The following is a 27498-nucleotide window of genomic DNA, read 5'->3' on the forward strand; positions in this document are numbered from 1 at the left end:
AGCATTTATGTGTACGAAACATCTTTCAAAGACAACACAAATTGAATAATATTTAGTTCTATATGTAATAGATAAGGATTTCTTCATACTACTTGGGGCACAAAAATGTCATATTGTTTAGAGCCCTCACTTGTAAAGGGAAGCAGGAAGTGTTCTGTATTAATCATTGGAGGGTTCTTCACTATTTAGACTGTTCCAGGACCGCAAGTCTTAACCCTGAGAAAAGAATCAGGAGATTGTGGGCAGCTTTATTCTTTAGTCCATGGGTTTGCTTTGAAGATGCCCTTGTTCGGGCCCTAAAATTTCAAATACAGGCAGCTTCCCCTGCGGCTCCATTCACCCCGGGCTGGACTGGCTGCAGTGAACTTACTTCACTGCTGCTCTCAGTTGTTATGTGCATGGTACACAGCCTCCCCACGGAGCCATGATGCTTTCTCCCTTCCAAGATGCCTCTGCCTGAGGGATCCTGAATGAGAGTAGAGTGATAATATTAGCCACTATCAGAAATGGAAATCCCAGGGGCTGGCCCAGTGGCATAGCGGTTCACATGCTCTGCTGCGGTGGCCTGGGGTTCGCTTGTTCAGATCCTGGCTGCAGACCCACATACCACTTATCAAGCTATGCTGTGTCAGGCGTCCTACATATAAAACAGAGTAAGATGGGCACAGGTGTTAGCTCAGGGCTGATCTTCTTCAGCAAAAAGAAGAGGATTGGTGGCGGATGTTAGTTCAGGGCTAATCCTCCCCAAAAAAGAAAAAAGAAAAGAAATGGAAATCCCAGCTACTCCAGTGGATCCACAATCATCTTTTCTTCAAGTTGGATAGATCATCCTTAGAGTTTGTTTGGTCTTTGTCATCCAAACATAGTGGAGAAGAAGGGGGTTCTTCAATCTGGCTCATCTCCGAGTGGCTTGAAACATACAAATGGTGTCAACTTTCAACTGTGAGCCAGAGAAATATGACTCAAGACAGATGTCTAACTGCACTTCTCTAAAGAAAGGGAAACTTTCAACTTTTCTTTTCCTAAAGTACCCTGTCATCAGTAAAAAGAAACACCTTACCCTATCACGTACCTTACAATGTCCAGTGTTTTTCCATCACTAACAGTAGCTTCCACTTACTTAGCCCCTTCTATGTCTCAAGCAATATTCTAGATGATTTATACATTTTTATGCATTTAATACAACAATCCTGGTATTATGCATTCTCACCCTAATTATTACAAATGATGAAACTGAGGCACCGGGGACTTACCTTATTTGCTCAGAAATACGTGGTTATTAGACTTCTATTTTGTGTAGCGAAAGAAATATAATTATTAAATTGGAAGTGTTTGGGGAAAAGCTTAAAATTTAATCCCTGTGTTACAATCTTTGTGAATTAAGGTTTTGCCGCTTACCTGTTTGGTGTGAGACTCTAAAGATGGGGTGGGACAGAATATAACTTCGGTGTCATTTCAAAATTTTAGATTTAGTTCTTGGCTGTGATACGGAGGTTTTGCAAAACATGGAGAAGACAGCTCCCCTCTTCCTCCTGCAAAGAACAGATTTTCTAATCCTGGTTTTGCCATCTTGGTGAGCTTGTTGATCATTTTGGCCACTGCTCTCTGGCAAGACCCTTGCCTTGCCCACTGCTCTCTTAAAAACAGCGCCTTTACAGCACATGGAACTTTAAAGAGTAGAAATTACAGTGACGTGGCTGATTGTGCTGACAGTTTTTGAAGAAATTGTATTTAAGGGAAATGCTAATTGCAGAGCACAGCCAACATTTTAAGAGAAAATATTTATCTAAGCTGAACCAAGGTTTGTCTTTTATAATGTTTATTATGGAGAAGGAAAAATATTTTCACAGCCCTTAAAATTTCCTTAAGCAGCAACTGTTGTTCTTTAGCAAATCTGGGGAAGCCTCAGGGATGAGGCAGCACATTGGCCAAATTGGGGAGCTTTCATATTTCCCAGGGAAGGAAACGGATTTGAAGAATGCTCCGGTCCAGAAGCAGAGGTGGAAAGGTGACCTCTGCTTGCTGTGGTGTGAACAGTTGATTCCGTTCCTGTGATGATTCCTGTCTGTGCCCCAGCACTGAAGTTGCCCCAATTTATTAAACCGAGTTGAATGGACATTGCTGATGGGAGTATTAGCACCTTTGCTTGCCATGTGGTTGAACCCGACTAATTCATTTATCTGTAAAGCCCCAGATCAAACACCACTATTTCTTGTAGTGTTTCTTGTCTTCCCCAGACAAAATTAACGCTTTTTGGATTTCCCAAAACACTTGTCATATACCTCCATGCCTTGATTTAGTAGGTCCATTTCTCTACTAAACTGAGCTTTTTGAGAGCAGAAAGTAAGTGTCATCTCTGACGTTGCAGTACCTGGTGGCAGATTATGAACTAAAGTGTTGAAATTTGTCTAATACCAAGGAAGATGGGAACATAAGTGACATCTGTCTTTGGGGGGTTTTCACTCAAGTTCCTCCAGGGCTACCCTTTATCCCATGCTGTGTCCCCCAAATGCCTGTGACCATCTGCTCTTGGATTCTTTGTTTACTCTTGGGCAAGGCTTCTCAGACTTCCTATGGAGGCATCAGAAACATCAAACACTTGCTAGCTGTACCCCTCAAGATCTGGAGATTTGGAGCCAGCTGAAATTTCTTGGCATTTCATACTTCATCTCAAAAATCTATCTACAGTTTATGTTTTGCATGTCCTGCTACATGTGACAAGTTTTCTCATAAAACTTCTGGAAAATGTACATCATTTCATAGTTCCAGAGAGGGTAGTTTGAGAAGGGTGCTGCTAAGCAACCAAAACTGATCATGGCTCATTGTGGGCATCTTCCTCGTAAGGCGTCAGATGGCACTCTGCGAGGAGGAATTTCTGAAACCTGGAAATGAGGGAATTCGGAGAGTAGTATCCAGGCAGCAATCACTTCATTAGTTGTATCTTATTCTGTGTAACAAAATTTGTTCCCAGTAGGGATGTTAGAATTAGTTTGGAGCCCAAGTTTTACTCTCTTGTTAATTGCTGATAGAAAACATACCTTGTAGACTACTGAAAAGAGGAAATGATAACAACCTATTTAGTGTTCTCCAAAATTCTGTACACGTTACCTAATAATATCATAAAAGAGCTTACCCAGGTTTAGATTGATTTGTATGAATTGTAAACCAGTTTGTGCTTTTCCATATAAACATCTCAGGTTGGAGTAACCATTGACTGCATCTTAATTTTGGACACTGACCAGTAATAAAAATCAAGACACAAGTTAACCAAAGACAGAACAATATGTGCCATGAAGAGTAAACCATTCCTTCTTATAGGCACTTTCCCAAGTCACTGATTTTCCTCCTTGGGACAGGGTCAGAATCCTTCTGTCAAACGCTCAGATCAACTGCAGTCAGTATGTACTATGTAGGCGCCATGGGGCAGTTTCTGTGCAGCTCTCTATGAAAGGCCTGAGGGCTTTTCCCAGAGGAAGATGTTAATGGCTTTCTACAACGATGTGTTGTTTCTTTAACTTGCCCTGAGTTGATGGATTTCAAATATACAGTTGGACACATACACTAATCAAGTAGTGTGGGTTCCATTTTGCCTTGCGGTGCCCAGCGTCCATTTGTCAACCAGTGCCCTTTTCAGGGGTTGTCCTCTGAAAGCCCCAAGTAGAACTGTGAGGTTAGCAGGTATCCTGTGGGGCAGTTTCTTCTTCATATTGCTTTTACTTTGGGGAGGTATTTCAGAGAATTTATGCTCCCCACCAAGTATCAGCACTATGCAAAAGAAATAGGAGAAATTTTTTTATATTCTTTTTTATTTTACTCAATATATCCAAAACATTATCATGTCAAGACGTAATATTGAAAGTTATTAATGAGATATTTTACATTTTTAATACTAAATCTTTGAAATCTTGTCTGTATTTTACACTTAAAGTACATCTCAGTTTGAGCTAGCATTTCAAATGCTCAATAGTCACATGTAGCTCATGGTCCCTGTTTTGAACATGGGTCAAAACCTTCTCTTTTTACCCAGACTCATGCTTTCCTAAATATCCCAGGCTCTGAAGTGGCCACTCTTAATATACAAACTCCATTTAAAGTCCCATTCCTGACTCCCACCACTGGTGGTTAAGCAAATCACTGCTTGATTAATGCAGTCACAGGCCCGCTCCTCCCAGCTCTTCGGGGCTCTCCCAGTCCCAGAGCTCTTCGTGGAATCTGCTGAGGCCTGTGTTGGGACAGCATTGTGGCTTTTCCTCTCTCTCTCCCCAGTTCTGCTTTCTTCTCTTCACCTCCCCACAGGTGTACCTCCTGAGCATCCCTTCCAATAACCTTCCTACAGGCACATCTCCAACTCAGTGTCTGCTCCCCAGGGACCCCAATCTGTGATAGGCACTAAGAGTTGACTGTTTTGGTCTGACAAAGAGTTGATGTGTATAATATGTCTTACAGAAACAATACAAGTTCAATCATATTGAGTTCTAATTGTTATAGTTATAGATAGAAATCTATAGAAATCTATAGTTATAGATTTCTCCGCAATACTGGTGTTGCCAGAAATGTAACATTTCCTTTCTAAGTTAAATCAAATCTGGCTCAGGGCTCTCACTTGAAGAAGTGGACAAGAGGTTCTGTACTTGTCATTCTCTGTGGCTCTTTCCCCACCAATGGCGCCAAGATCCCAGGTCTCAGGTCTGAGAAAAAGTTGGTGGGGAGGTGGGCAGGCCCTGCCCAGGCCTTCTCACAGGCAGGCCACTCTTCTTGTGGCGTCCCTCACCCGGTGCTGGCCTGGGACCTCAGCGCTCCTCTCTGTACTGACATGCTAGGTCCACAGACCCCCATGTGACCACACGTGCCCTCTTCATTATAGAGGAGGAAAAATATTTTTACAACCTATTTCCTCCCTTGAAATTTCAGGCTTTATTCAGCAATTTCCTCATCCACGATGAGGGGATTTTATTCCTTAAACAGCAACTGTTGGCTGCCAGCCAACCCAGAGCCACCTCAGGAAAGTTGCAGAGCCCTAGCTGAGCTGGCTAACTTTCATATTTCCCCAGGAGAGGAAACAATTATAAATCTCTCTACCCAAGAAACAGAGATGTAGACGCAACCTCTGGTTCATGTGCTGGCGACAGGTGGTTCAATTTTTAGGAGGATGCCTACCTTTTTTCCTGTTTAGGTCCTGAAATTGCCCCCATCCTCCTCTGTATTAAGTTGGGTTGGGCAGCCATTGCTGACAGATGGACCAGAAGAGGTATGATTTATCATTGTTATGGGTTGAATTGTGTCCTCCAAAAAGATTTGTTGAAGATCTAACCTGCAGTATCTCAGAATGTGACCATATTTGGAAATAGGATTTTTACAGATGTAGTTAGTTAAGGTGAGGTCATACTGGAGTGGGGTAGGCCCTTAATCCAGTATGACTGATGTCTTAGAAGAGGAGAAGAGACACAGACAGGGCGGGGAGATCACCACGTGATGATGGAGGCAGAGACTGAGAGCTGCAGCTGCAAGCCAAAGAAGGCCAAAGACGGCCGGCAAACCAGCAGAGGCTAGGCGAGGCCCGGAAGGGCTCTCCCCTAGGTTTCAGAGGGAGTGTGGCCTGCTGACACCTTCATTTCGGACGTCTAACTTCCAGTGTTATGAGACAATCAGTTTCTGTTGTGAGCCACCCAATCTGGGCTACTTTGCTACGGCAGCTCTAGGAAACTAACACAGCCATTATCACAAAACCTTTAACTAGTGAAGGCAGAAATAGCTCTGGTTTTCTGTCTTTCAGTCCAGAACTTGATCCAGGCACTATTCCCAAAGTTGCCAACTTCTAACTGCTTTAGGGAGACCATCTGTTTAGATCCTCTGGTGACAAGTATTGCTGTAGTTTTAATAAGCGGGTGAGCGCCATGGACGTGACTTAGGAGCTGAGAGGTCCATTTCTAGCTCAGGGAAATCAGCGAGGCTGAGAGGAAAGCTAACTGAGTGTGGGGACCTGGGAAGTCACTGTCTGGATTTGGCTGTGGCCCAGGAGGGCCTTCCTTACAGGACTCTGTGTGGCTACTCTGTAGAGTTTATGGGTTCTGAGAATGAAGCTCTAGAAACGAATTTTAAGATTACCTGGTACCACTCGGTGTCTTGTTTCATGTGTGGGAAATCAAGATCTGGGACAGTTAAATGACTTGCCCAGAGGTCCCACTGGTAAATGGTAGGGTCAGGACCAGAGCCCCAAGCATCCTGAGATGCAGGCCAGTGTGCTTTCCCCAGCTCTGGACTCCTGGGTAGGTCTGTCAAAACGTCGTGCAAAGTCAGGAAGCAACTCCGAAGAAGCTCCGCACTGACTTCCCAAAACCAGCAAGGTAAGCAGACTGGGCCCTGGGCACAAGGCCATGAATTTGTCTGAGCCTCAAGTAACTTCCAAAAGGCAGTGAGTGTTGACATCACAGACAGACTTTAGGCTTTTGCATCAGTTCACAGCGTTTAGACCTTTGCTCTGGTTACAGACCAAGTAACTTCAGGAGGAGTTGTACGTGTAAACTTTCTGAGCCAGAATTTATCTTTAAAGGTTAGGTCGTTGTAACCCTGCAGGACTGAGGAGTGATGAGCTAAGGGACCTTTTGTAAAGAGCTTGGCTCAGTTAGCCATCTTTCCTCCTTTTGTTCCTTTTTAAATTCTCATCTCTGTCTTCAGAATTTAACCTGATATGATAACAATGAGTATAGTGACAAAATGTTACCTTTACTTCTGCTACCAAAAAATAGAGAAGATTTACTGAGCAAATGCCAGACCCTGTCACCTAACGGCTTTACATGGATTACTAATTGGCCTAACTCCAGGATGCAGTTACAACTGTTAACCTCGTTGTATAGACTTAAAAAACTGGAAGCTTAACTAAATTAAGACACTTGCTCAGGCTTGCACAGCTCGACAGCGATGGAGCTGGAATAGGAACCCACACAATTTGTGTTTTCTCTGATGACATAATATGAAAAATCAAAATGAGCAACATTAGTCCCCAGTGTCCACCATGAAATTAGAGGAGAGTCATGTTGTGAGGCAGGAAACTAGGTTCACAGTTACCAACAGGTGGCAAAGTTTGTCAATTTACAGCTTTTGCTGAATTGTCCACAACCTTAAATGCCTTAGTAGAGTTGGTTGCGGCTTTCAAATAACAAACAGTAGGTCCGTGTAGCTAAGATACGATAACTGAGTACTCTGGGGTAATATTTGAAATGTTGGATTATTTTCCAGCAACACTGTCTGTTCTACTCAGATCCATGGCCAAACAGACAATATGGTTTATACAGCCATGTGACCCTCGAGTCCTCCAAACAACATCCCTTCCTCAGGATTGTCCAGACTACTTGAATGACTCCAAAGATGGGGAGGGTGCCACCTCTTAAAGAAGCCCTTTCCACTGTTAGAGAATACTGACGGAAAATTCTGCCTGTTGGTGGATTAATGGCCTAAATGTGAATAAGTGAAACTTTTAAAACATCAGAAGAAAATAGAGAAAAATACCTTTATGACTTTGGGGCAGGGAATTATTTCTTAAGCAAAATCACAAACGAAAAACATTGATACATCTAATTACATTAAAAATTTTAGACTTCTATTTCTCAAAAGACATCATAAAAATATGAAAAGCGGGTCACAGGGAGATTATGTTTACAGCACTTAAAAATGACCAAGAAGTCGGGGCTGGCCCCGTGGTCGAGTAGTTAAGTTCGCGCGCTCCGCTGCAGGCGGCCCAGTGTTTCGTTAGTTCAAATCCTGGGCGCGGACATGGCACTGCTCATCAGACCACGCTGAGGCAGTGTCCCACATGCCACAACTAGAAGGATCCACAACGAAGAATATACAACTATGTACTGGGGGGCTTTGGGGAGAAAAAGGAAAAAATAAAATCTTTAAAAAAAAAAAAATGACCAAGAAGTCGTGCCCAATGTGTGTGTATATGTATAAGAGGAGGAAATAACACAATAAGAATATAAAAAGCGAAAGACTTTTAAAAGAATCTTATAAAAGAAACTTGAACGGCTAGTTAACACATGCAAAATTGCTGAACTTCAATTGTAAACAGAGAAAGGCAATTAAAACTATGATGGTTTACCATTTTTAACTCAACTATATTAGTTTGCTGGGGCTGCCGTAACAAAGTAGCACAGACTAGGTGGCTTACACAACGGAAATTTATTTCTGGAGAGTTCTGGAGGCTGGAAGGCCAAGATCCAGGTGTCGGCAGAGTTGGTTTCTTCTGAGGCCTTTCTCCTTGGCTTGCAGACGGCCATCTCCTCCCCGTGTCTTCACGTGTCCTCCTCTCTGCATGTCTGTGTCGTAATCTCCTCTTCTTATAAGGTCATCAGCCATATTAGATTAGGGCCCCCCTTACTGACCCAATTTAACCCTAACTACCTCTTTAAAGACCCTAATTCTGAATACAGCCACATTCTGAGGTACTGCGAGTTAGGGCTTCACATATGAATTTTGGGAGGACACAGTGCAGCCCACAATACTCACTATGTTAGCAATATTTAAAAACCTGATGATACTAAAGGTAGTTGAGGATGTGGAGCAATTGGAAATCTTACATACCACTGATGAGGAAAGTGATTTTGCATTAAAACTAGAGATGTAAATACCCTATTACCAGCTATTCTGTTCCTAGAGATGTACTCTAGAAAACCTGTGCACAGGTGATTGAGAAGGCAAATGATCATACCAGCACTGGAAAAACTGGAAACAACCCAAACATCCGTCAGCAAGAGAATGAGGTATGTTTATACAATGGAACACTCTACACCAGGGAAAATAAACGAACTAGAGCTATGCCTGTATACCGAAATGATTCTTACAAATAGAATGTGGAGTGAAGAAGAGCATGTTGCAGAAGAATATTTATAGTATTACTATTTTTATAAAGTTCAAAAACAGAAAATAAAACAATAATTTTTAGGGAGATATATATGTAGTAAAGCTAATATTTAAAAAGAGAGAACATTAAGCCCAAAATTCAGGATAGTACTTAGCTCTGGAAAAGGAAAGGGACAAAGATGTGGTCAAGAAGGGTTACCTAGGGGGCTTCAACTGTTTGGAAAAGAGTTTATTTCTTAAGCTGGTTGGTACGTAAATAGGTGTTCACTATATTTCAATACATTATACTTTGGGATTTTTTTGTGTATATGAAACGTCTTTTTTAAACAAACCTAAAAAAGAAAAATTGAAGAAAATGTGAATGGAGTTTAGCTACTGTGGACAGAGAAACACAATAAATCTTCACCAGGAATGTTGCTTTTGGCCAACATTATAGCAGTTACTGGTGAGAAGGAGAATGGAATACTTCAAACTTTGGTTGCTATTCGTGGAGAAAAGACAAATAAATCAGTGACCAACTAAGATCAGACAGTTGGTTGGGGATCAAGACTGGAACAGTTTATTTTCTAGACAGCCCAGGAGAAAGACATAAGCTGTTATACATCAACCACTGTGTTCATCAACTTAATAAGTCATAGCAAGTACTTGATTTAATATAAAGGTATCATGATAAATCACTTTTATAATGTAAATGTGCCTACATGGTTGAAATTTTAAAAGACTATTCATGTGACTTAAGGAGATTCGAATACCATTAATGACAGTGCACATAACTTGAATTAAGCTATAACAGTTCTCTTAAGACAAGCACCACAGGAAAGAATATACTAACTCCCTTAGAGTGGAAATTCAAAGTTAATACTAGTTTCTCACCTGGTTCCTTTTCAGACAAAAATATGAACAATAAAGGTAAATTCTCAAAAGGAGGAAGAGGACAGATATAAGAAGTGATTCTTAACGTCAAATGAGCTTAAAACTCTGAAAAGACAGGATGCACGGACACATACAAAAAAACCCAGTTAAATAGCAGTGCAAGACTGTGTCCAGCTTCAGCAAACATTTGACCACCTGCCACGTGCCAGTCCTGTGTGGGGTCTGAGTATGGAGGTGAAACACAAAATCGCCTTCCAAGAGCTTTGGGGGAGAGACAGACAGGCAAATAAACAATCTGAATACTACTTGAGAAGTGCTGTCCCAGCAGAGGGCACGGCCCAGCCTGGGGAGGCCCACCTTTTAGGTGGAGGTGATGCTTGAACTAAGTCTTAAAGAATGAAGAGGAGTTATGAAGGCAGATGGGAGGTGAGCTCTCCAGGTAGAGAGAACAGCATAAGCACACATGATGTGAGAGAATATGGGCTTTCAGCAAACAGCAAGACAAGTGATTGAAGGCATGGTGGGTACAGCTGGAGATGGGGCTGGATTCAGTGTAGGGAGAGGCCAGATCACCAGCATTCTTGCATACCAGGCAGAGGAGCTTGGGCTGTATCTCAAAGGCAGTGGGGCACCACAGAAGGCTTGAAGGCAGGGAGTGACATCATCATGTTTGCTTTCCAGCTCCTAAGAGGAACAGGGAGGGCAGGTTGCTTCGAGTTGAGAGTGGACACTGATTATCACAGCCTCGAGAGCCAGGCACAAAGAGATGACATTGAATCCATGGGGATGAGTCTGAGGGGGGACTGCAGAAAAAACTCTTGGAACAGAAACTTTTCAAGGTAGACAAAAGTTGAGGAGAGTAGCCAGAAGGAGATGATACATGCAAAAGTTACTTCTTACTTTCTCCTGAAAATTTGTGTCTGGGCAGCTTTAGTTAAGAAACAAAGTTTCCAGTATATTTTATAAACACACTGGGCCATAAGCAACTGAAAACACTGTTTTGGGAAAAGAACATAAGCTATGGAGTCAAGACCAGGGGTCTGAGAAATTGCTCAGCCAAGTGCTGGTGTATCTTGAATGAAATACTGAATTTCAGTTTCCTTGTCTGTAAAATGAGTATGAATTTGACATGATTATTGTGAGGATTGAATAAGTAATGTTTGTAGAATTGGCTTGAAGTACTATGCACATGGCACCAACATAAAGGAGATCAATATCTGATGTCAAAGGAGAAAGTCTAACCAGCTGAAGACTCTTAAAAAGTAACGACGAATTAGATTAGATAGAGATCTGGAGAGAAAAACACACAATAGGAAGAGTCTAGACACTCCTCTTGAGGAAGAAAAAAATGGAGATTGATTTGATTAACCTTGACCTCCACTTGTTAATTTGATAAAGATTTAGCTGTAATAATATTAAATAGTCTGCAATTCTTTGAAGCTCTTTTAATATGGACAAGGAACTAGTTTGTTTTTAAAAAATGTTTCATATATTTTTCATAAGCTGTTTTCAAAAGCTATACTTTCAAAGGTAAATATAGAAAATGTGCTTTAGCAAATTAAGCAATTTTGAAGGTTTAACAAGGGAAACTTAATCTAAGGAAATTATCCTAGTAGTAATAACCAAAATTTACGAAGGTCTATTAGGCACCTGTGCTTTCTATGGCCTATCTCTAATCCTCACAAAATGGAGGTAATAGATACTGTTACTCTCACTTAATAGATAAGATTGGAGCCCAGAGGGTTTTACTAACTTGGCCAAGATTGCACACGTAGAAAATGGCAGAGTGGGATTGTGTATCTGAGTTTGAGAGGCTCCAAAATTCACTGCCCTGCCTGGCCTTCCCCCTGAAGGACAATCACTGAAAGGGGGCATATGACCAAGCCTGGGCAGCCATAGAGGACTTTCAGGAGGAAGTGTTGTTTGAACACAGTCCCAGAAGGAAGAATAGGAGTCTTGAAGGCAGGGCAGGGGTTGGGGGGACATATGAAAGGCATGGAAATGAGAAAACATAGTGCTTTCAGGAAACAGCAAGTAAAGGATCGAGGGCCCTTTATGACTTAAAGAGTACTTTCACCTGCAAGTTCCCATTCTATCTTCAGGAAGGAATTAGCATCTTTCCCATCTTACAGATGAACACAAGACGTATTGGAGATGCAATGACTTGCTTAAGGAGACAGAAAAAGTAAATTGCTGAAATAGAGCTCAAAGTCAGCTCTTCTGATGCCAGATCCTGGGCTGCTCCTGTGGTGCTGTGGCAATTACAAAGCTTCACTACATGTTTTCCATTCGAACCGTGTTTCTGGTTTTATCATATCTTCCCTACCCTTATTTTCCTTCTGTTCCAATTACTTCACCTACTTCTTTCTATTTTATTTTATCTGATCATGTCACATATATTTTTGTGAGCTTACTCAAACTAACTTTCAATGAACCCGCAAATAAATTGATAAAAATTTCAATACCAGCAAAAAAGAAATTGCTGTGATGTTTTATATCTCCTTCCAGTTCTGGGCCTTAGGGAACCACATCTTTATCCAATTGTGATGTTAAGGGATATATAATTTTGTATATTTCTAGTTTCATTGAAAGCTCCATCAGAAACCTGTTTCTGTCTTGCTACAGTCTTCATAATGATAACTTTCCATGACTTTATTTTTTTTCTGTGAAGGGGACATGGCCATTTGCACACCACTGGACATTCAGACTAGGTCTTCATTGGTTTTCCAAGGCTAGTGGACCATGATGCTCCTGTAGGACTTCTCACCACCCCAAGCCTTCCCACTGGAGCCTCTCTAACTCTCTTTTCATCTTGTCCTTACTATTCCGGGGGCATAGATATTGATGTGTGTCAGTTTGTGACCTCATTCAAGGGTCCTTTACCCAGTTAACTGCATGTCTTTTCCATTTTTAACATGTCAGGCTCTAGCCAATGATAAATTCCTTGGGTCTTTGTTATGTAAGTTACCTCCAATTCTGTTTTGGAACAAGGTATGATATAAATAAAGAGAATAAACATGCTTCCTGGGAGGACAAGGATTCTGTTTACAGATGGTACAGCACTACTAAGCACAACTAGTGATGCATACCGATGTCCTGCTTACAACAATTCCATGCTGTAACCTATTAGGTGCTGTTATAAACAATAAGGTGTATAGTTTCAACTTAATGCCTTGGAATAAAGGCCCCTTTTTCTTTTATCTAACCACCTATAGAGGAGACGGGTTCAGGAGAAACAGCTTTGAGAGAGGCACTATAGGGAAGTGGTTATAAACACACAGGGTAATGAGGCAGAGGGAGCTGGGTTTGCGTTCCAGCTCTGCTCTTATTGTACGAGAGACTTTGAAAAATTGTTTATCCTCTGTGAGTCATAGTTTCTACATCCTTACCTTCTTTAGAGGGTGGTTTAGGGATTAAATAAGACCCAGTGCATAGGGAGTGTTCAGTAAACGTTAATAATATTACTGGAATAGTTTCTTTGAAATAAGAATTTCATAGCTTTGAATATAGGATGATGGAGAACCTTGTGTGCTCATAAGGCACAAATTAATGAGACAGGGGAGATCTTGTCAAGATGGTGGCAGAGGTGGCCTCTGAACTCACCTCTTCCCACAAACACAACCAGTTTACAACTATTCTTGGAAAAATTACCCTGGAGAGAGAATTGAAAACTAGATAAAAAGAACCCCCACAACAAGGGACCATCCTGACTGAGACGGAAGAGGCAGAAATTCCTTCTGGAGAGAAAAAAAGCCACCTTTGAGCCATGGACCTTCACAACTGGCTATGTGGGAGCCACCCTAAGGCATACAGACCTCCCTGGAGAAGTGGGCACCTTAGCGGGGGCATGTTACCACTATAAGCATCCTTCAGACTTAGCACAAATGAGATGAATGTCCTACTATCTGGCTTCACTGACTATTAACTACAACGGGGGATACCCCCAGAAAAGCTATTGACATAAGCAGAATAAAGCCAGCTCTTAAAGGGCCCATGGACAAATTCACCCATTTCAGAGAGCAACCTAAAATCACCAGGAAAAAAGGTGCACAGTCCTTTGGTGAAAAGAGACTCACCTGGTAGGTTCTGGGTGCATCCTGGTGAGAGGTGAGACCTCTTCAGAGACTGAGTCATTGGTGGCAGCCATTGTTATGACCTAGCAAAGGCATGCTGACACAGATGCTAGCAGATGCCACTTAAGTTTTTCCCCTGGTCCATTACCTCAGGGGTCTGCCACACCCACTAGAGCCAGATTTAATCCAGTTCAGTCAGGGCAAGCAGCTCGTCCTAGGGACTGGCCCCACACAACAGCAAACCCTCAAGCTACTTGTTGGCCTGCATAGACAAGGTGTCTTGATCCTCTACAGGCAGGTGAGTGTGTCTGCCTTTGTGGGGCATGGCCTGTGTGAGGACCAGGTGAACTTTGGGGGGCATTGGTGGAGAGGTGGGGGCCTCTGCAGTGGGGTGACTGGGTACACTCCAGGGGGTCAGGAAGTGTGCACAGACCAGGGCTGTGTTGATGGCATGTGTGGACCTGTGTGTGTGTGGGGGGGGGGGGGGGTAGGGCTTATCAGCAGCAGAAGACCTGTGCTTCATGAACAGCCACAAAGGGAATTGGCCCCACCTTCCAAAGCCTGAAACAATTGGGTGCTCCTGTGCCCTGGGCCAGCCCCATTCAGCTGCATCCTAAGAGAGCTGACAACAGCCTTGCAGGCCTGAGGCCTACAGCAAATGTAACCCCCTGAGCCTAGCAACCAGCTCACTGGGTGCCTACTCAATTAACAAGAAAACTGCAATAGGAGTGTGCTATTAAACCTTGTAGAAATGGTGCCGGGGCTCCCCAAACCCAGTTTACGAATAGCCAGACAGGGAAGAAAAGCCTTGACTCCCTGGGTACCTGCAGTAAGAGCAACCCTGCTGCAGCAGAAGGACACAAGTAGCCCACACAGGGGTCACTCCTGGAACATTTGGACTGGTGATGAGAGGGAAGCACACTGCCAGGCCTCAAAAGGCATCTCTTACATAAGGCCACTTCTCCAAGAACAGGAGACATAGCTGACTCACCTAATACATAGACGTAAGCACAGAGAAAGAGGCATAATGAGGAGGCAAAGGAATATGTTCCAAGCAAGGGAACAGGACAAAACCCCAGAAAAAGAACTAAGTGAAACAGAAATAAGCAATCTACCTGACACAGAGTTAAACAAAAACTCATAAGGATGCTCACCAATCTTGGGAGAAGACTGGATGAACACAGTGAGAACTTCAACAATGAATTAGAAAATATAAAAAAGAACCAATCCAAAATGAAGAGTACAATACTGGAAATGAAAAATTCACTAGAGGGGCTCAATAGCAGAGAAGATGATACAGAAGAATGGATCAGTGAGCTGGACAAAAGACTGGAGGAAATCACCCAAGATGAACAGATTGAAAAAAAAGGAATTAAAAAGAATGAGAACAGTCTAAGGGAACTCGGGGACAATATCAAGTGCACTAACATGTGTATTATAGGTGTCCCAGAAGAAGAGAGAGACAAAGGGGCAGAGAATCTATTTGAAGAAATGATAGCTGGAAACTTTCCTAACCTAAGGAAGGAAACAGACTTCCAAGTACAGGAAGCACAGAGAGCACCAAACAAGATAAACCCAAAGAGGCCCACACCAAGACACATTATAATTATAATATCCAAAATTAAAGATAGAGAACCTTAAAAGTGGCAAGAGAAAGGCAACAAGTGACATACAAAGGAAAGCCCATAAGGCTATCGGTGGACTTCTTAGCCAAAACCCTACAGGCTAGAAGAGAGTGGCAAGACTTATTTAAAGTGCTGAAAGGAAAAAACCTACAGCCAAGAATGCTCTATCCACAAGGTTATCATCCAGAATGGAAGAAGAGATAAAGAGTTTCCCTGAGAAGCAAACATTAAACGAGTTTCATCAAGAAACCAGTTCTACAAGAAATACTGAAAGGACTTATTTAAGTGGGAAAGAGAAGACCAAAGTAGAGATAAGAAAATTATCAAAAACAACAACAACAGGCAATAAAATCACTAGTAAAGGCAAAAATACAGTAAAGGTAGCAGATCAACCACCTATGAAGATAATATGAAAGTTAACAGACAAAAGTACTAAAATTACCTATTTCCATGATAAGAGGGCAATGGACAGACACAAACAAAATAAGAGGTTAGATATAATTTCAAAAACATAAAATGTGGGAAGAGGGGAGTAAAGAGTAAAGCTTTTAGAAAGAGGTCAAGCTAAAAAGACTATCAACTCAATATAGATTGCTATATACATAGAATATTATATAGGAACCTCATGGTATTACAAACCAGAAACCTATAACAAACAAATAAATAAATAAGAGGAAAGAAATCAAACATATTACTAAAGAAAGCCATCAAACCACAAGGGACGAGGGCAAGAGAAGAAAGGAAGAGAAAAGAACCACTAAAACACCCAGAAAAAAAAGTAGCAAAATGGCAATAAATACATATTTATCAGTAACTACCTTAAATGTCAATGGACTAAATGCTCCAATAAAAAGGCATAGGGTTGCCGATTGGATGAAAAAACAAGACCCATATGTATGTTGCATACAAGAGACACACTTCAGAACTAAAGACACTCACAAACTGAAAGTGAAAGGATGGAAAAAGATACTCCATGCAAACAGCAAAGAAAAGAAAGCTGGGGTAGCAATACTTACATCAGACGAAATAGACTTTAAAACAAAAACTGTGACAAGAGACAAAGAAGGGCACTACATAATGATAAAGGAAACAGTTCAACAACAGGATATAACACTTGTAAATATCTATGTACCCAACATAGGAGCACAAATACATAAAGCAATTATTAATAGACATAAAAGAATAAATAGACAGTAACACAATAATACTAGGAGACTTTAACACTCCATTTACATCTATGGATAGATCATCCAAACAGAAGATCAATAAAGAAACACTGGCCTTAAACGACACATTAGACCAGATGGACTTAGTAGATATACATAGAACATTCCATCCAGAAACTGCAGAATACACATTCTTTTCAAAGGCACATAGAACATTCTCCAGGATTGATTACATATTAGGCCACAAAACAAGTCTCAATAAATTTAAGAAGATCAAAATAATACCAGGCATCTTTTCTGACCACAGAGGTATGAAACTAGAAATCAACTGCAGTAAGAAAACCAGAAAAGCCACAAAAATGTGGAGAGTAAACAAAATGCTACTAAACAATGATTGGGTCAATGAAGAAATCAAAGGAGAAACCAAAAAATACCTGGAGATGAATGAAAATGAAAGTATGACATGCCAAAATCTATGGGATATGGCAAAAGTGGTTCTAAGAGGGAAGTTTATAGCAATTCAGACCTACCTCAACAAACAAGAAAAATGCCAAGCAAACAATCTAACAGTCCACCTAAAGGAAATGGAAACAGAAGAACAAAGAAAGCCCAAAATGAGCAGAAGGAAGGAAATAATAAAAATCAGAGCAGAAATAAATGAAATAGAAACTAAAAAATAGATAGAAAAAAATCAATGAAACCAAGAGCTGGTTCTTTGAAAAGAAAAGCTAGGCTCACCCAGAAAAAAAGAGAGAAGGCTCAAATAAATAAAATCTGAAATGAAAGAGGAGAAATTACAATGGACACCTCAGAAAATACAAAAGATTATAAGATTACGAAAGGGTATACACCAACAAATTAGACAATCTAGAAAAAATGGACAAATTCTTAGAATCATACGACCTTCCAAAACTGAATCAAGAAGAAGTAGAGAATTTGAAAAGACCAATTACCAGTAAGGAGACTGAAACAGTAATCAAAAACCTTCGCAAAAATAAAAGTCCAGGACCAGACGCCTTCCCTGGTGAATTCTACCAAACATTCAAACAAGACTAATACCTATCCTTCCCAAACTCTTCCAAACAATTGAAGAGGAGGGGAAGCTTCCGGACTCATTCTTTGAAGACAACATTATCCTGATACCAAAACCAGATGACAACACAAAAAAAGAAAATCACAAGCCAGTATCACTGATGAACATCGATACAAAAATCCTCAACAAAATACTAGCAAATCGAATACGACAATACATTAAAAAGATCATACATCATGATCAAGTGGGTTTCATTCCAGGGATGCAGGGATGGGTCAACATCCACAAATCAATCAAGATGATACACTACATCGACAAAATGGAGAATAAAAATCACATGATCATCTCAATAGCTGCTGAGAAAGCATTTGGCAAGATACAACATCCATTTATGATAAAAATTCTAAATAAAATGATTATAGAAGGAAAATACCTCAACATAATAAAGTCTATATATGACAAACCCACTACTAATATCATTCTCAACGGAGAAAAACTGAGAGCTATCCCTCTAAGGATCAGGAACCAGACAAGGATGACCACTTTCATCACTCTTATTTAGCATAGTATTGGAAGTCCTAGCCAGAGCAATCAGGGAAAAATAAGAAATAAAAGGGATCCAAACAGGAAAGGAAGAAGTGAAACTGTAGCTATTTGCAGATGACATGATTTTATATATAGAAAACCCTAGGGAATCCACTAAAAAACTTTTAGAAATAATAAATGAATACAGTCAAGTCTAAGGATACACAATCAACATACAAAAATCAGTGGTGTTTCTATACACTAACAATGAAGTAGCAGAAAGAGAAATTAAGAATACAATCCCATTTACAATTGCAACAAAAAAGAATAAAATACCTAGGAATAAACTTAACCAAAGAGGTGAAAGATTTGTACACTGAAAACTATAAAACATTGTTGAAAGAAATGGAAGAAAACATAAAGAAATGGAAAGATATTCCGTGCTTTTGGATTGGAGGAATTAACATAGTTAAAATGTCCATACTACCCAAAGCAATCTACAGATTCAACACAAACCCTATCAAAGTTCCAAGAACTTTTTCACAGAAATAGAACAAAAAATCCTGAAATTTATATGGAACAACAAAACCCCTGTATAGCCAAAGGAATCCTGAGGAAAAAGAACAAAGCTGGAGGTATCACACTCCCTGATTTCAAAATATACTACAAAGCTATAGTAACCAAAACAGCATGGTACTGGCACAAAAACAGACACACAGATCAATGGAACAGAATCGAGAGCCCAGAAATAAACCCACTCATACATGGACAGTTAATCTTCAATGAAGGAGCTAAGAATATACAATGAAGGAAAGAAAGTCTCCTCAATAAGCAGTTTTGGGAAAACTGGACAGCCACATGCAAAAGAATGAAAACAGACCGTTATTTTACACCATGCACAAAAATCAACTCGAGATGGATTAAAGACTTGAACATAAGACCTGAAACCATGAAACTTCTGGGAGAAAACATAGGCAGTACGCTCTTCGACATCAGTCTTAGCAGCGTTTTTTCAAATACCATGTCCCACAGGGCAAGGGAAACAGTAGAAAAAATAAACAAATAGGACTGCATCAAACTAAAAAGCTTCTGTACAGCAAAGGAAACCATCAACAAAATGAAAAGACAACCTAACGATTGGGAGAAGATATTTGCAAGCCATATATCTGTTAAGGGGTTAATATCCAAAATACACAAAGAACTCATACATCTCAACAAAAAAACCCCAACAACCCAGTTTAAAAAATGGGCAAAAGATCTGAACAGACATTTCTCCAAAGAAAATATACGGATAGCCAACAGGCGCATGAAAAGATGTTCAACATCATTAACTATCAGGGAAATGCAAATCAAAACTACAATGAGATACCACCTCAATCTGGTCAGAATGGCTATAATTAACAAGACAGGAAACAGTAAGTGTTGGAGAAGACATGGAGAGAAGGGAACCCTCATACACTGCTGGTGGGAGTGTAAACTGGCACAGCCACTGTGGAAAACAGTATGGAGTTTCCTCAGAAAATTAAGAATAGAACTACCATATGATCCAGCTATTCCACTGCTGGGTATTTATCCAAAGAGCTTGAAAACACTAATGCATAAAGATACTTGCACCCCTATGTTCATCACAGCATTATTCACAATAGCCAAGACTTGGAAGCAAACTAGGTGCCCATCAAGGGACGAATGGATAAAGAAGAAGTGGCGCATATATACACAATGGAATGCTGCTCAGCGATAAGAAATGATGAAATCTGGGCATTTGTGACAACATGGATGGACCTTGAGGGTATTATGCTGATGAAATAAGTCAGAGGGAGAAAGTCAAGTACCGTATGATCTCACTCATAAGTAGAAGATAAAAACAACGACAAACAAACACATAGCAACAGAGATTGGATTAGTGGTTACCAGAGGGAAAGGGGGGAGGGAGGAAGGTGAAAGGGGTGATTAGGTACACGTGTGTGGTGATAGATTGTACTTAGTCTTTGGGTGATGAACAGGATGTAATCCACACAGAACTCGAAATATATTACGATGTAACCTGGAAGTTATATAATGTTATAATCCAATGTTACTTCAATAAAATAAATAAATAAATAGAAAAAAACGAAACAACTGGAGTGATCAGAATTTCCACTAAGGGGTTGTTTTTCACTTTCCCCAGTGTGCTTTCAGAATCAGGAAGGAAATCAGGCCTCTGACTGGGACACAGCCTGCAGCTATGGGTTTAAATGAATGAATGACTGGAGTGTATCCTCAGGTAAGTAATTTAATTTCCCTGTATCTTATTTTCTGTTCTGAGAATATTGATTCATAGAAAATTAATGGTTTGGGGAAACCCTCTAGATAGAGACTGTGTTTATAGCCATGCTTATGTTGTTCTCTGAATACGGACGTTCTAGTAGCACAATTACTCAAATCCGATGTCTTGCTTTCGGTGGCATTTACCTACTGATGAGACGTTTGTGTGTTCACGTCACAGAGGCCCTCAGGAGAGTGAAAGCCATTTTCACTGAGATCTAATTTGAAGTGAGCTGGCACATGGGCAGGACATAATGCAGGTATGCCCTCATTTAGAGAAGACAATTCACCCACAAATTTGCAGATTAGCCTGAAGAATCAGAAGCCAATGATCCAGGCAGAGACCCCTGGGGCCTCCTCTGCTTGCAAGTTTGTCTTCAGTAGGAATAATTACTGCTTCCCGGCTGTATGTTGATTCATGCTTGTCCTATCAAAACAGCCTATCTTAGAGGAGAACAGTGATCAACTAAGAAAGCATTCATTATCAACCCAGGAAAACATTCAATCTCCCTACCTGTAAGGATTTGGAAATAACGGTACTTATTCCAAAGCAAGGATAGTGGAAAGTACTTAATAGAAGACTGAATCACTTTAAGAATTAACAGTTTGGGTGTCAAGTGCAATACAAGCCACACACACACAATGCCTGATAGACAACAGACTCAGTGAATTATGTTGAAATGAGTGAATGGATGAAGGAAGGAAGGAAGAAATTAACATAAAGCTAGGACTTATGATATGTGGGCTAATTCATAACTTGTGCCTCAGTTTCTCATCTGGTAAACAGAAGCAATGTCCACCTCACTAGCTCATTGTGAGAAAGAAATTGAATGATGCAGTTAGAGAGATACGTGGTTAAAGGCACCTGACAGTCATAAGACCTAGATTGCAGATCAGGCTTAATTCAACACAATATAATTCATCAGATATTTACCGAGCACTTATTATTTGCCTGGCATTGTATCCCCAGGTGCTGGAATTGGATGAGATGAATAAAACAGCTAGGCTTGTCCCTTGGATAAGGCAACTGGGATCGAGGCAGACCCAGATTCTGGATAGTAGCACTTTTATTTTATTTTACATATGTTCGTAATAGGTCCTCCAAACTCCACTCTGGTTGAGTTGCCCCAGTCCTTGCCCTCGAGAAACTCACAGGCTATTAGGAGACTCAAATCTGTAAACCCCAAGTTCCAAAGCAGCACACTAAATGCAGCAAAGGTGGCACACAGTAGGTGTACGGAGGGAATGAGGAGAGGTTGATGAACTCTAATGGGGGAGCTGGGTAAAGGGTTCTGAAGGGGATGCTCTCTGACTGAATTATGGAGAATAAACAGCAGTTCCTACAGAGAGGAAAAGCAGAAAAGGGGCGTTTCAGATAACAGGAAGCATCACATGCAAAGCCAAATAAAGAGGAAATGGCAAGTTTTAGGTTCTGCATGAACTAACCCTATCTAACCTTTACGGAATTTGAAATTTCCCCAAATCCCTCTGGGGCTCCAGTTTTCTCACTTAGAAAATGAAGGCTGGTGGGTGGAAAGAGACAACCTAGATTTTCTGTAAGGTGCTTTCTACCTGGATACCTCCATGCCGGAGCAGAGAGAAAAGGGGTAGCTTTGGAAATATCAACTGTTATTTTTGGGGCATGAGCCAGAAGCTCCATCTTTCTGACAAGCAAGATGACAGGCAGAGCCTGCAGTCGTTCAGAAATTTTTTGCGTACATTAATTCACCCACTTCACCAGCATTTATGGCATTGACTGAGCCGGGTCCTATGCTGTTAAGGAGGCCACTGTCCAGCAGAGGGAGACGGGAAAATAAGTACACGAGTACCATGGAAACCATGTTGGTCTACACATGGCAGGTGCGTGGAGACAGTAAAACAGAAGCCCCTAGGGCGTGTAGGTCACACGCAGGGTGACAGGGTTTAGCTCCTAGCAAAAAAGGAACTTCCTGCTTCCTTGTCCTGCTTCACCTTCTCCAGGAGGTCGCCAGCCTTTTCAGCTGCCAATTCTCCCTTGGCAAGGTGACGAGGCGTCCTCTCTTCACCTGCAAGCTTTCACAAGCGTGAGGGGCTCCACACAGGCAGAACGGACAGAGGTCCCAGGGCTGACCACAGGGTGCCTGCTGCCGCGACAGCTTCGCTCACAACCGAGCACCCGCTTCTGGGTCCCCCGGCTCTGGAGAGAAGGGGTGGCCGGGAGGGCGGGCGGGCTGTCCAGTGCCTCCAGGGGTTGGGCTCCAGGCCAGCTGGGCGGGACTCAAGCTACGGGTATAAAGAGGAGCGCCGCTGTCCCGGCCACAATGCTGAAGCTGGGAGCTGGAGGTAACGGTCACTGAACTTGCAACTCAGGCCCCAGAGTGACTGAAGAAGAGGGAAAGGTCTGATTTCTATTTTTTCGTTTGTTTAGTATCAATGAATGGAAGGCCGGGCGGGTTTGTGGGTGCGCGAGAGCTCGACTCGGACCGGCCGGGGTCTTAGGCACATGGGTCCCCTCAGAGGGGTTGGGGAGGGGTCCAGCCACGTCTCGAGGGGCCCCAGGCGCCCGAACTCAGCAGTTTTCTCTCTCCTGCAGGAGCGCGTCTCTCCGCCACTCCAGCCCCAGCCTGGGAGGATGCGGCTTCTCGGGAAACTCCGCGCCTCGGCCGCGGGCAGCGCCGCTCCGGAGTCGGCCTGCCCCAACGTGCTCACCCCGGGCCGCATCCCCGAGTTCTGCATCCCGCCGCGGCTGCCCGCGCCCTGCGCGCCCGAGGCTCCGCCCTCGGCCGCCGCTCTGCCCCGGCGATGCGCTGCCGAGCCGGACCTGTGGCCCCGAGGGGCCGACGACAGCGCCGCGCGCACGGACTGGGACCCGCGCTCGCAGGCCGCGCTCTCGCTGCCGCACCTGCCCCGCGCGCGCACCGCTTACGGCTTCTGCGCGCTGCTCGAGAGCCCGCACACCCGTCGCAAGGAGTCGCTCTTCCTCGGGGGCCCCCGTGCCCGCACCCTCGGCGGCGGCGACACCCACCTCGTCCCCCGGGCCGGAGCCCCCGCCACCACCCCCGCGGCCCCCGGCGGCCCCCGCCCGCCCCGGGACGCGCTCGCCCCGCGGCCCCGCGGCCGCTGTCTCCTGCGCGCCCCCGAAGGGCTGCTGAGACGCGCGCTGCGGGCCCGGAGGAGGGGCGGCCTGGCCCGCGCCCGCTCCGTGTCCAGCGGGGACGGCGACGAGGACGAGGAGCGCGCCGCCGGCTCCACGCCCCCCGCCCGGGCCGCGTCCGCCGCGCCGCCGCCCTCCATCCCGCGGCCCGAGCGCCTGGAGGCCGAGGGCACCGTGGCTCTGGGCCGCGCCGGCGGCTCCCTGCGCCTGGCCGCCCAGTACAGCCCGGCCAGCGGGCGCCTCCGCGTCCGGCTGCTCCGCGCCGAGGGCCTGGCCGCGGGGGCCGCCGAGCCCCGCGCCGTCGGCTGCCGCGTCAGCTTCATCCTGCAGCCATCCGGCCCGACCCGGCCGCAGCGCGGCGCCGTGGTGCGGCGGAGCCACCAGGCCGCCTTCGAGCAGGACTTGTGCCTGGACGGGCTCTCGGAGGACGAGGTGCGCCGCCTGGCCGTGCGCGTCAAGGCCGAGCGCAAGGGCCGCGGCCTGGAGCGGGGCCGCCGGCTGGGCCAAGGCGAGCTGCTGCTGGGCCCCCTGCTGCTCCTCTGAGGGCGCGGGCGGCCCGGGCCTGCCCTCGGGCGCTGTCTGCCCGCCGGCTCGCGGACACGGGGACACGGACAGCCGCCTTGTACAAAATAAATGTTATTTATTCACTTTTCTATTCCCGATCTTGCTTTATTGACATGTTCGTTCTTATATGTCCGCTTTTGTCATTTATTGGTAGGGAACGGAAAAATAATGACTCCCTCTGCTATTCACAGCATCTAATCCCCTTTTCCGGACCATTTTCACATTCAAAGGCGAAAGGGTTGGCTTGTGATTGGAAGAGAGAAAGGAACTACACCCCATCTGCGTTGATTTTCCTCCCCGCTTTATATCAATGCTAAACGTTTTACGTTTTTTTTAAAAAAAGTTATTCCTTAAGAATCACGCCCAAGGCTAAAATTCATATACACAGCTTTACGTACTGAATGTGGCATAGGCTCATATCCTCATTCATGCACACACACGCATCCTATAATAAGGATACCTTGGTGAGAAAAGAGTTCCCTCCTTATCAAGAAAATGATCCTTTTGAAAGTGAAGTCTTCAAAATCGCTGAGGAAAAGGAAAACAAAGGAAGCGAAACATTTTCCAGGGGATGGTCATGTAGGAAATAGATATTCCCGGCATCCCCCTCTTCCTTCTCCAGAAGGAACCCTGGGAAATCTTGCTATTTCAGAAGAGAAATCTTTCCTGCCTGTGTAAACAAGTGGATACTTTTTTGCGGTGTTATTTCCACTTATCTATATGTCTAAGTTACATAGTAATTAAAGGCTTTGCAATTGGATTTCCTGGATGAGTTGAAACGTAAACCGTCAGTTTTTAAAATCCAATTTATTTTCATTTGTTGATTCAATAAATAGACTGAGTCCACTGGAAACTGATTATACCCAAGAGTTTGCCCTTGACTACAATGTGCGGCGGGGGGGGGGGGGGGGGGGGGGGCGGGTTGGGGGGGGTTGGGGGGGTTGGGAGGGGTGCCTGAAGATATAGATTCCAATCTTTTTTTCTGCACTTCCAATGTCTGAACTAGGGCAAATCAGTTCATTTGCCTGAACCGTGAAATGGGAATATTAATACCTGCCTTACAGGGTTTTGTAAAGATAGGCCTTAATATCCAAATAACACTTAACTCCTTGCGAAATATGATAGCAGTCTGAAAAGGCTTGAACTATACCGGTGAATAGGTACTCAATAATGTTCCAGAAAATGAACTCCTTCACTTCTCCTTTCTTTTCAATTATTTCTTCCTGATCCTGGAGCGGAACCTAGCAGAATGGATGGCTACCTGAGACTGAGCCCTGGGGGGACCAGGAGTGGGAATATAGAACCCTTCAGGATCCCTGGAGTAAATTTCCCCAGAAGCAATAGTTTGCACTCATTCTGCATCAAAAAGCCCTTCAGCACTGTTATCACCAAAATGAGGTTCCAGGTACAAATTTGGTCGGAATAAGTAAATAAAAATCCTGGATTTTAAACATAATTTCAAAGTGGACAAATCAGCCCTTAGAAATCATCTAATCAAATGACTTCTGAAATTGAGAAAATACCGCAGAGGTGACTTGCCCAAAGCTGTATTCTAGTAACTGGCTGAGCTCAGGCAAGAACCAAGTTGTCCTGACTTGTCCAGAGGACTGACTGACCCTTTGTACTCTCATTCAACAATTATTTGTTGAGCCCTTACTCTGCGACAGGCACAGTTCCAAGCCCAGGGGATGCAGCTACGAACAAGACAGACACGGTTCCTGTTCTCCCAGGACTTCGTTTCAGTAGGGGTAGCCAAACAATGGCCAAGGTTTGTCCTTACAGATTGTGGTGACTATCATGAAGACAATGAACTAGGGAGGGTGGTAGAGACTCTCTGGGCTGGGGAAGTGGCAAGTGGGAGGCTGTCAGAGACAGAGTGGTCAGGAAAGGTCTTCCTAAGGAGGGAATTATCCACAGGAGGAACTTAATCCATCCAAACAGCCTCTTAATGTGACCATCTAACCCTTTCATACATTCTTGATTTCCCCTCCCAAACCTTCTCCTCTAGTCTTCCTTGTTTCAATAAACGGCACCATCATTTTTCCTTTCACACAAACCAAAAACCTGGAATCATCCTTAGCTTCTCTCTCTCACACTCCACTTTTCTCAAATGTAAATACCACCTCTCTAGAGCATCCTCTCTGGCCACCCTATCTGAAAAAAAAGATATTGATATCTAAAATCCTTGTCACTATTACTGCTTAATTTTTTTTCATAGCACTTATCACTGCCTGACATTGTATTATGCATTTATTTTGTCATTGTTTTTTGTTGATTTTCTCTTGCGCTAGAATGTAGCTTTATAAAGGCAGGAACTTTGCTTATTCATTGCTCTATTCCAAGTGCCTAGAACAGAGTCTGGCATATAGTAGACACTCAATAAATATTGATCGAGTGTTGCATGAACATTACCTGAATTGGCGGTTGAATGAATAGAGGAAGAGGTGGAATAAATAGAGAAGAGCAGAGGACATAGGACTAAGCCTTGAGACAAACCAACATTTAGTAATTCAACAGAGGGTGAGAAGTCAGTATAGGAGAAAGAGAAGCAGCAGCCAGTGAGGCAGGGGAGAGACCAGGGGAGTACGGAGTCATGGAAGCCAAGATAGGAAAGTATTCTAAGAAGGAGGGAACAGTCAACCCATTTAAATCCAGCAGGGAAGTCAAGAAACATGAGAACAGAGAAATGCCCATTGTGTTGGCAAGCTGAAGGTCAGCAGTGAGCTTGTCAAGAGTGATTCTATGGGAGTACATAGTGACAACAGGAGGCAGACTAGAATGGCTTAAAATGTGAGTGAAAGGTGAGAAAGCACAGAGAGAAAGTGTTGAAAAAATGGAGAAAAAAAGGGCTGTAGCTGGAAGAGAAAACAGAGTCAAAGGAAATTTGTTTTAACATGAAAGAATCCAACATGTTTGGAATGTTTAGAATAGAAGGAAATACCGATAGACAAGAGAAAGAAAATCACCAATAACTGTAGGAGCAGAATCTTTGGAAAAGCAAGAGAGGGTCCAGAACACATGTGGGTAGAAGTAGTGACCAAGAACCTGTGTTCCTGATCCATATCTTGTTCTGTGTCTCTACTCTCCCATCCACAGCATCATTCCATCCTGAGGCAGGTCTCACTTGTGGTCCTAGGATGTTGGCCAGGAACAACTGGGACTACCCCATGATTTCTCCTTAGAGTCCGAGCTGGAGAGAAAGCCTTGCTTCTATAAGCACTCCCATAATACTAAGGAAGAACTTCTCCAGAAGGTCCCAGTAAACTTCCCTACATATTTTATTGACCCAAATTTGGTTCTAATCCCAATCATGAATCTTTCCCTCCAAGGGGAAGAGTGTTAG

At 43.2% G+C, this 27498-nt stretch overlaps 1 protein-coding gene across 1 annotated transcript; it reads left to right on the forward strand.

The window, feature by feature from the left end:
- Nucleotides 1-22707: 22707 nt before the first annotated feature.
- C2CD4B (C2 calcium dependent domain containing 4B) lies at nt 22708-24246 on the forward strand. The gene is made up of 2 exons (XM_070623465.1): nt 22708-22836; nt 23031-24246. Exon 2 carries the CDS (start codon nt 23070-23072, stop codon nt 24132-24134), a length of 1065 nt encoding a protein of 354 aa, XP_070479566.1. The 5' UTR covers nt 22708-22836; nt 23031-23069; the 3' UTR covers nt 24135-24246.
- Nucleotides 24247-27498: the final 3252 nt, after the last annotated feature.

This window comes from Equus przewalskii, chromosome 1 (genome assembly GCF_037783145.1).
Source record: "Equus przewalskii isolate Varuska chromosome 1, EquPr2, whole genome shotgun sequence".
Taxonomy (NCBI): Eukaryota; Metazoa; Chordata; class Mammalia; order Perissodactyla; family Equidae; genus Equus; species Equus przewalskii.

Coding starts and splice junctions, on each gene's coding strand:
- C2CD4B (XM_070623465.1), top strand. CDS start 23,070: ATGCGGCTTCTCGGGAAACTCCGCGCCTCGGCCGCGGGCAGCGCCGCT.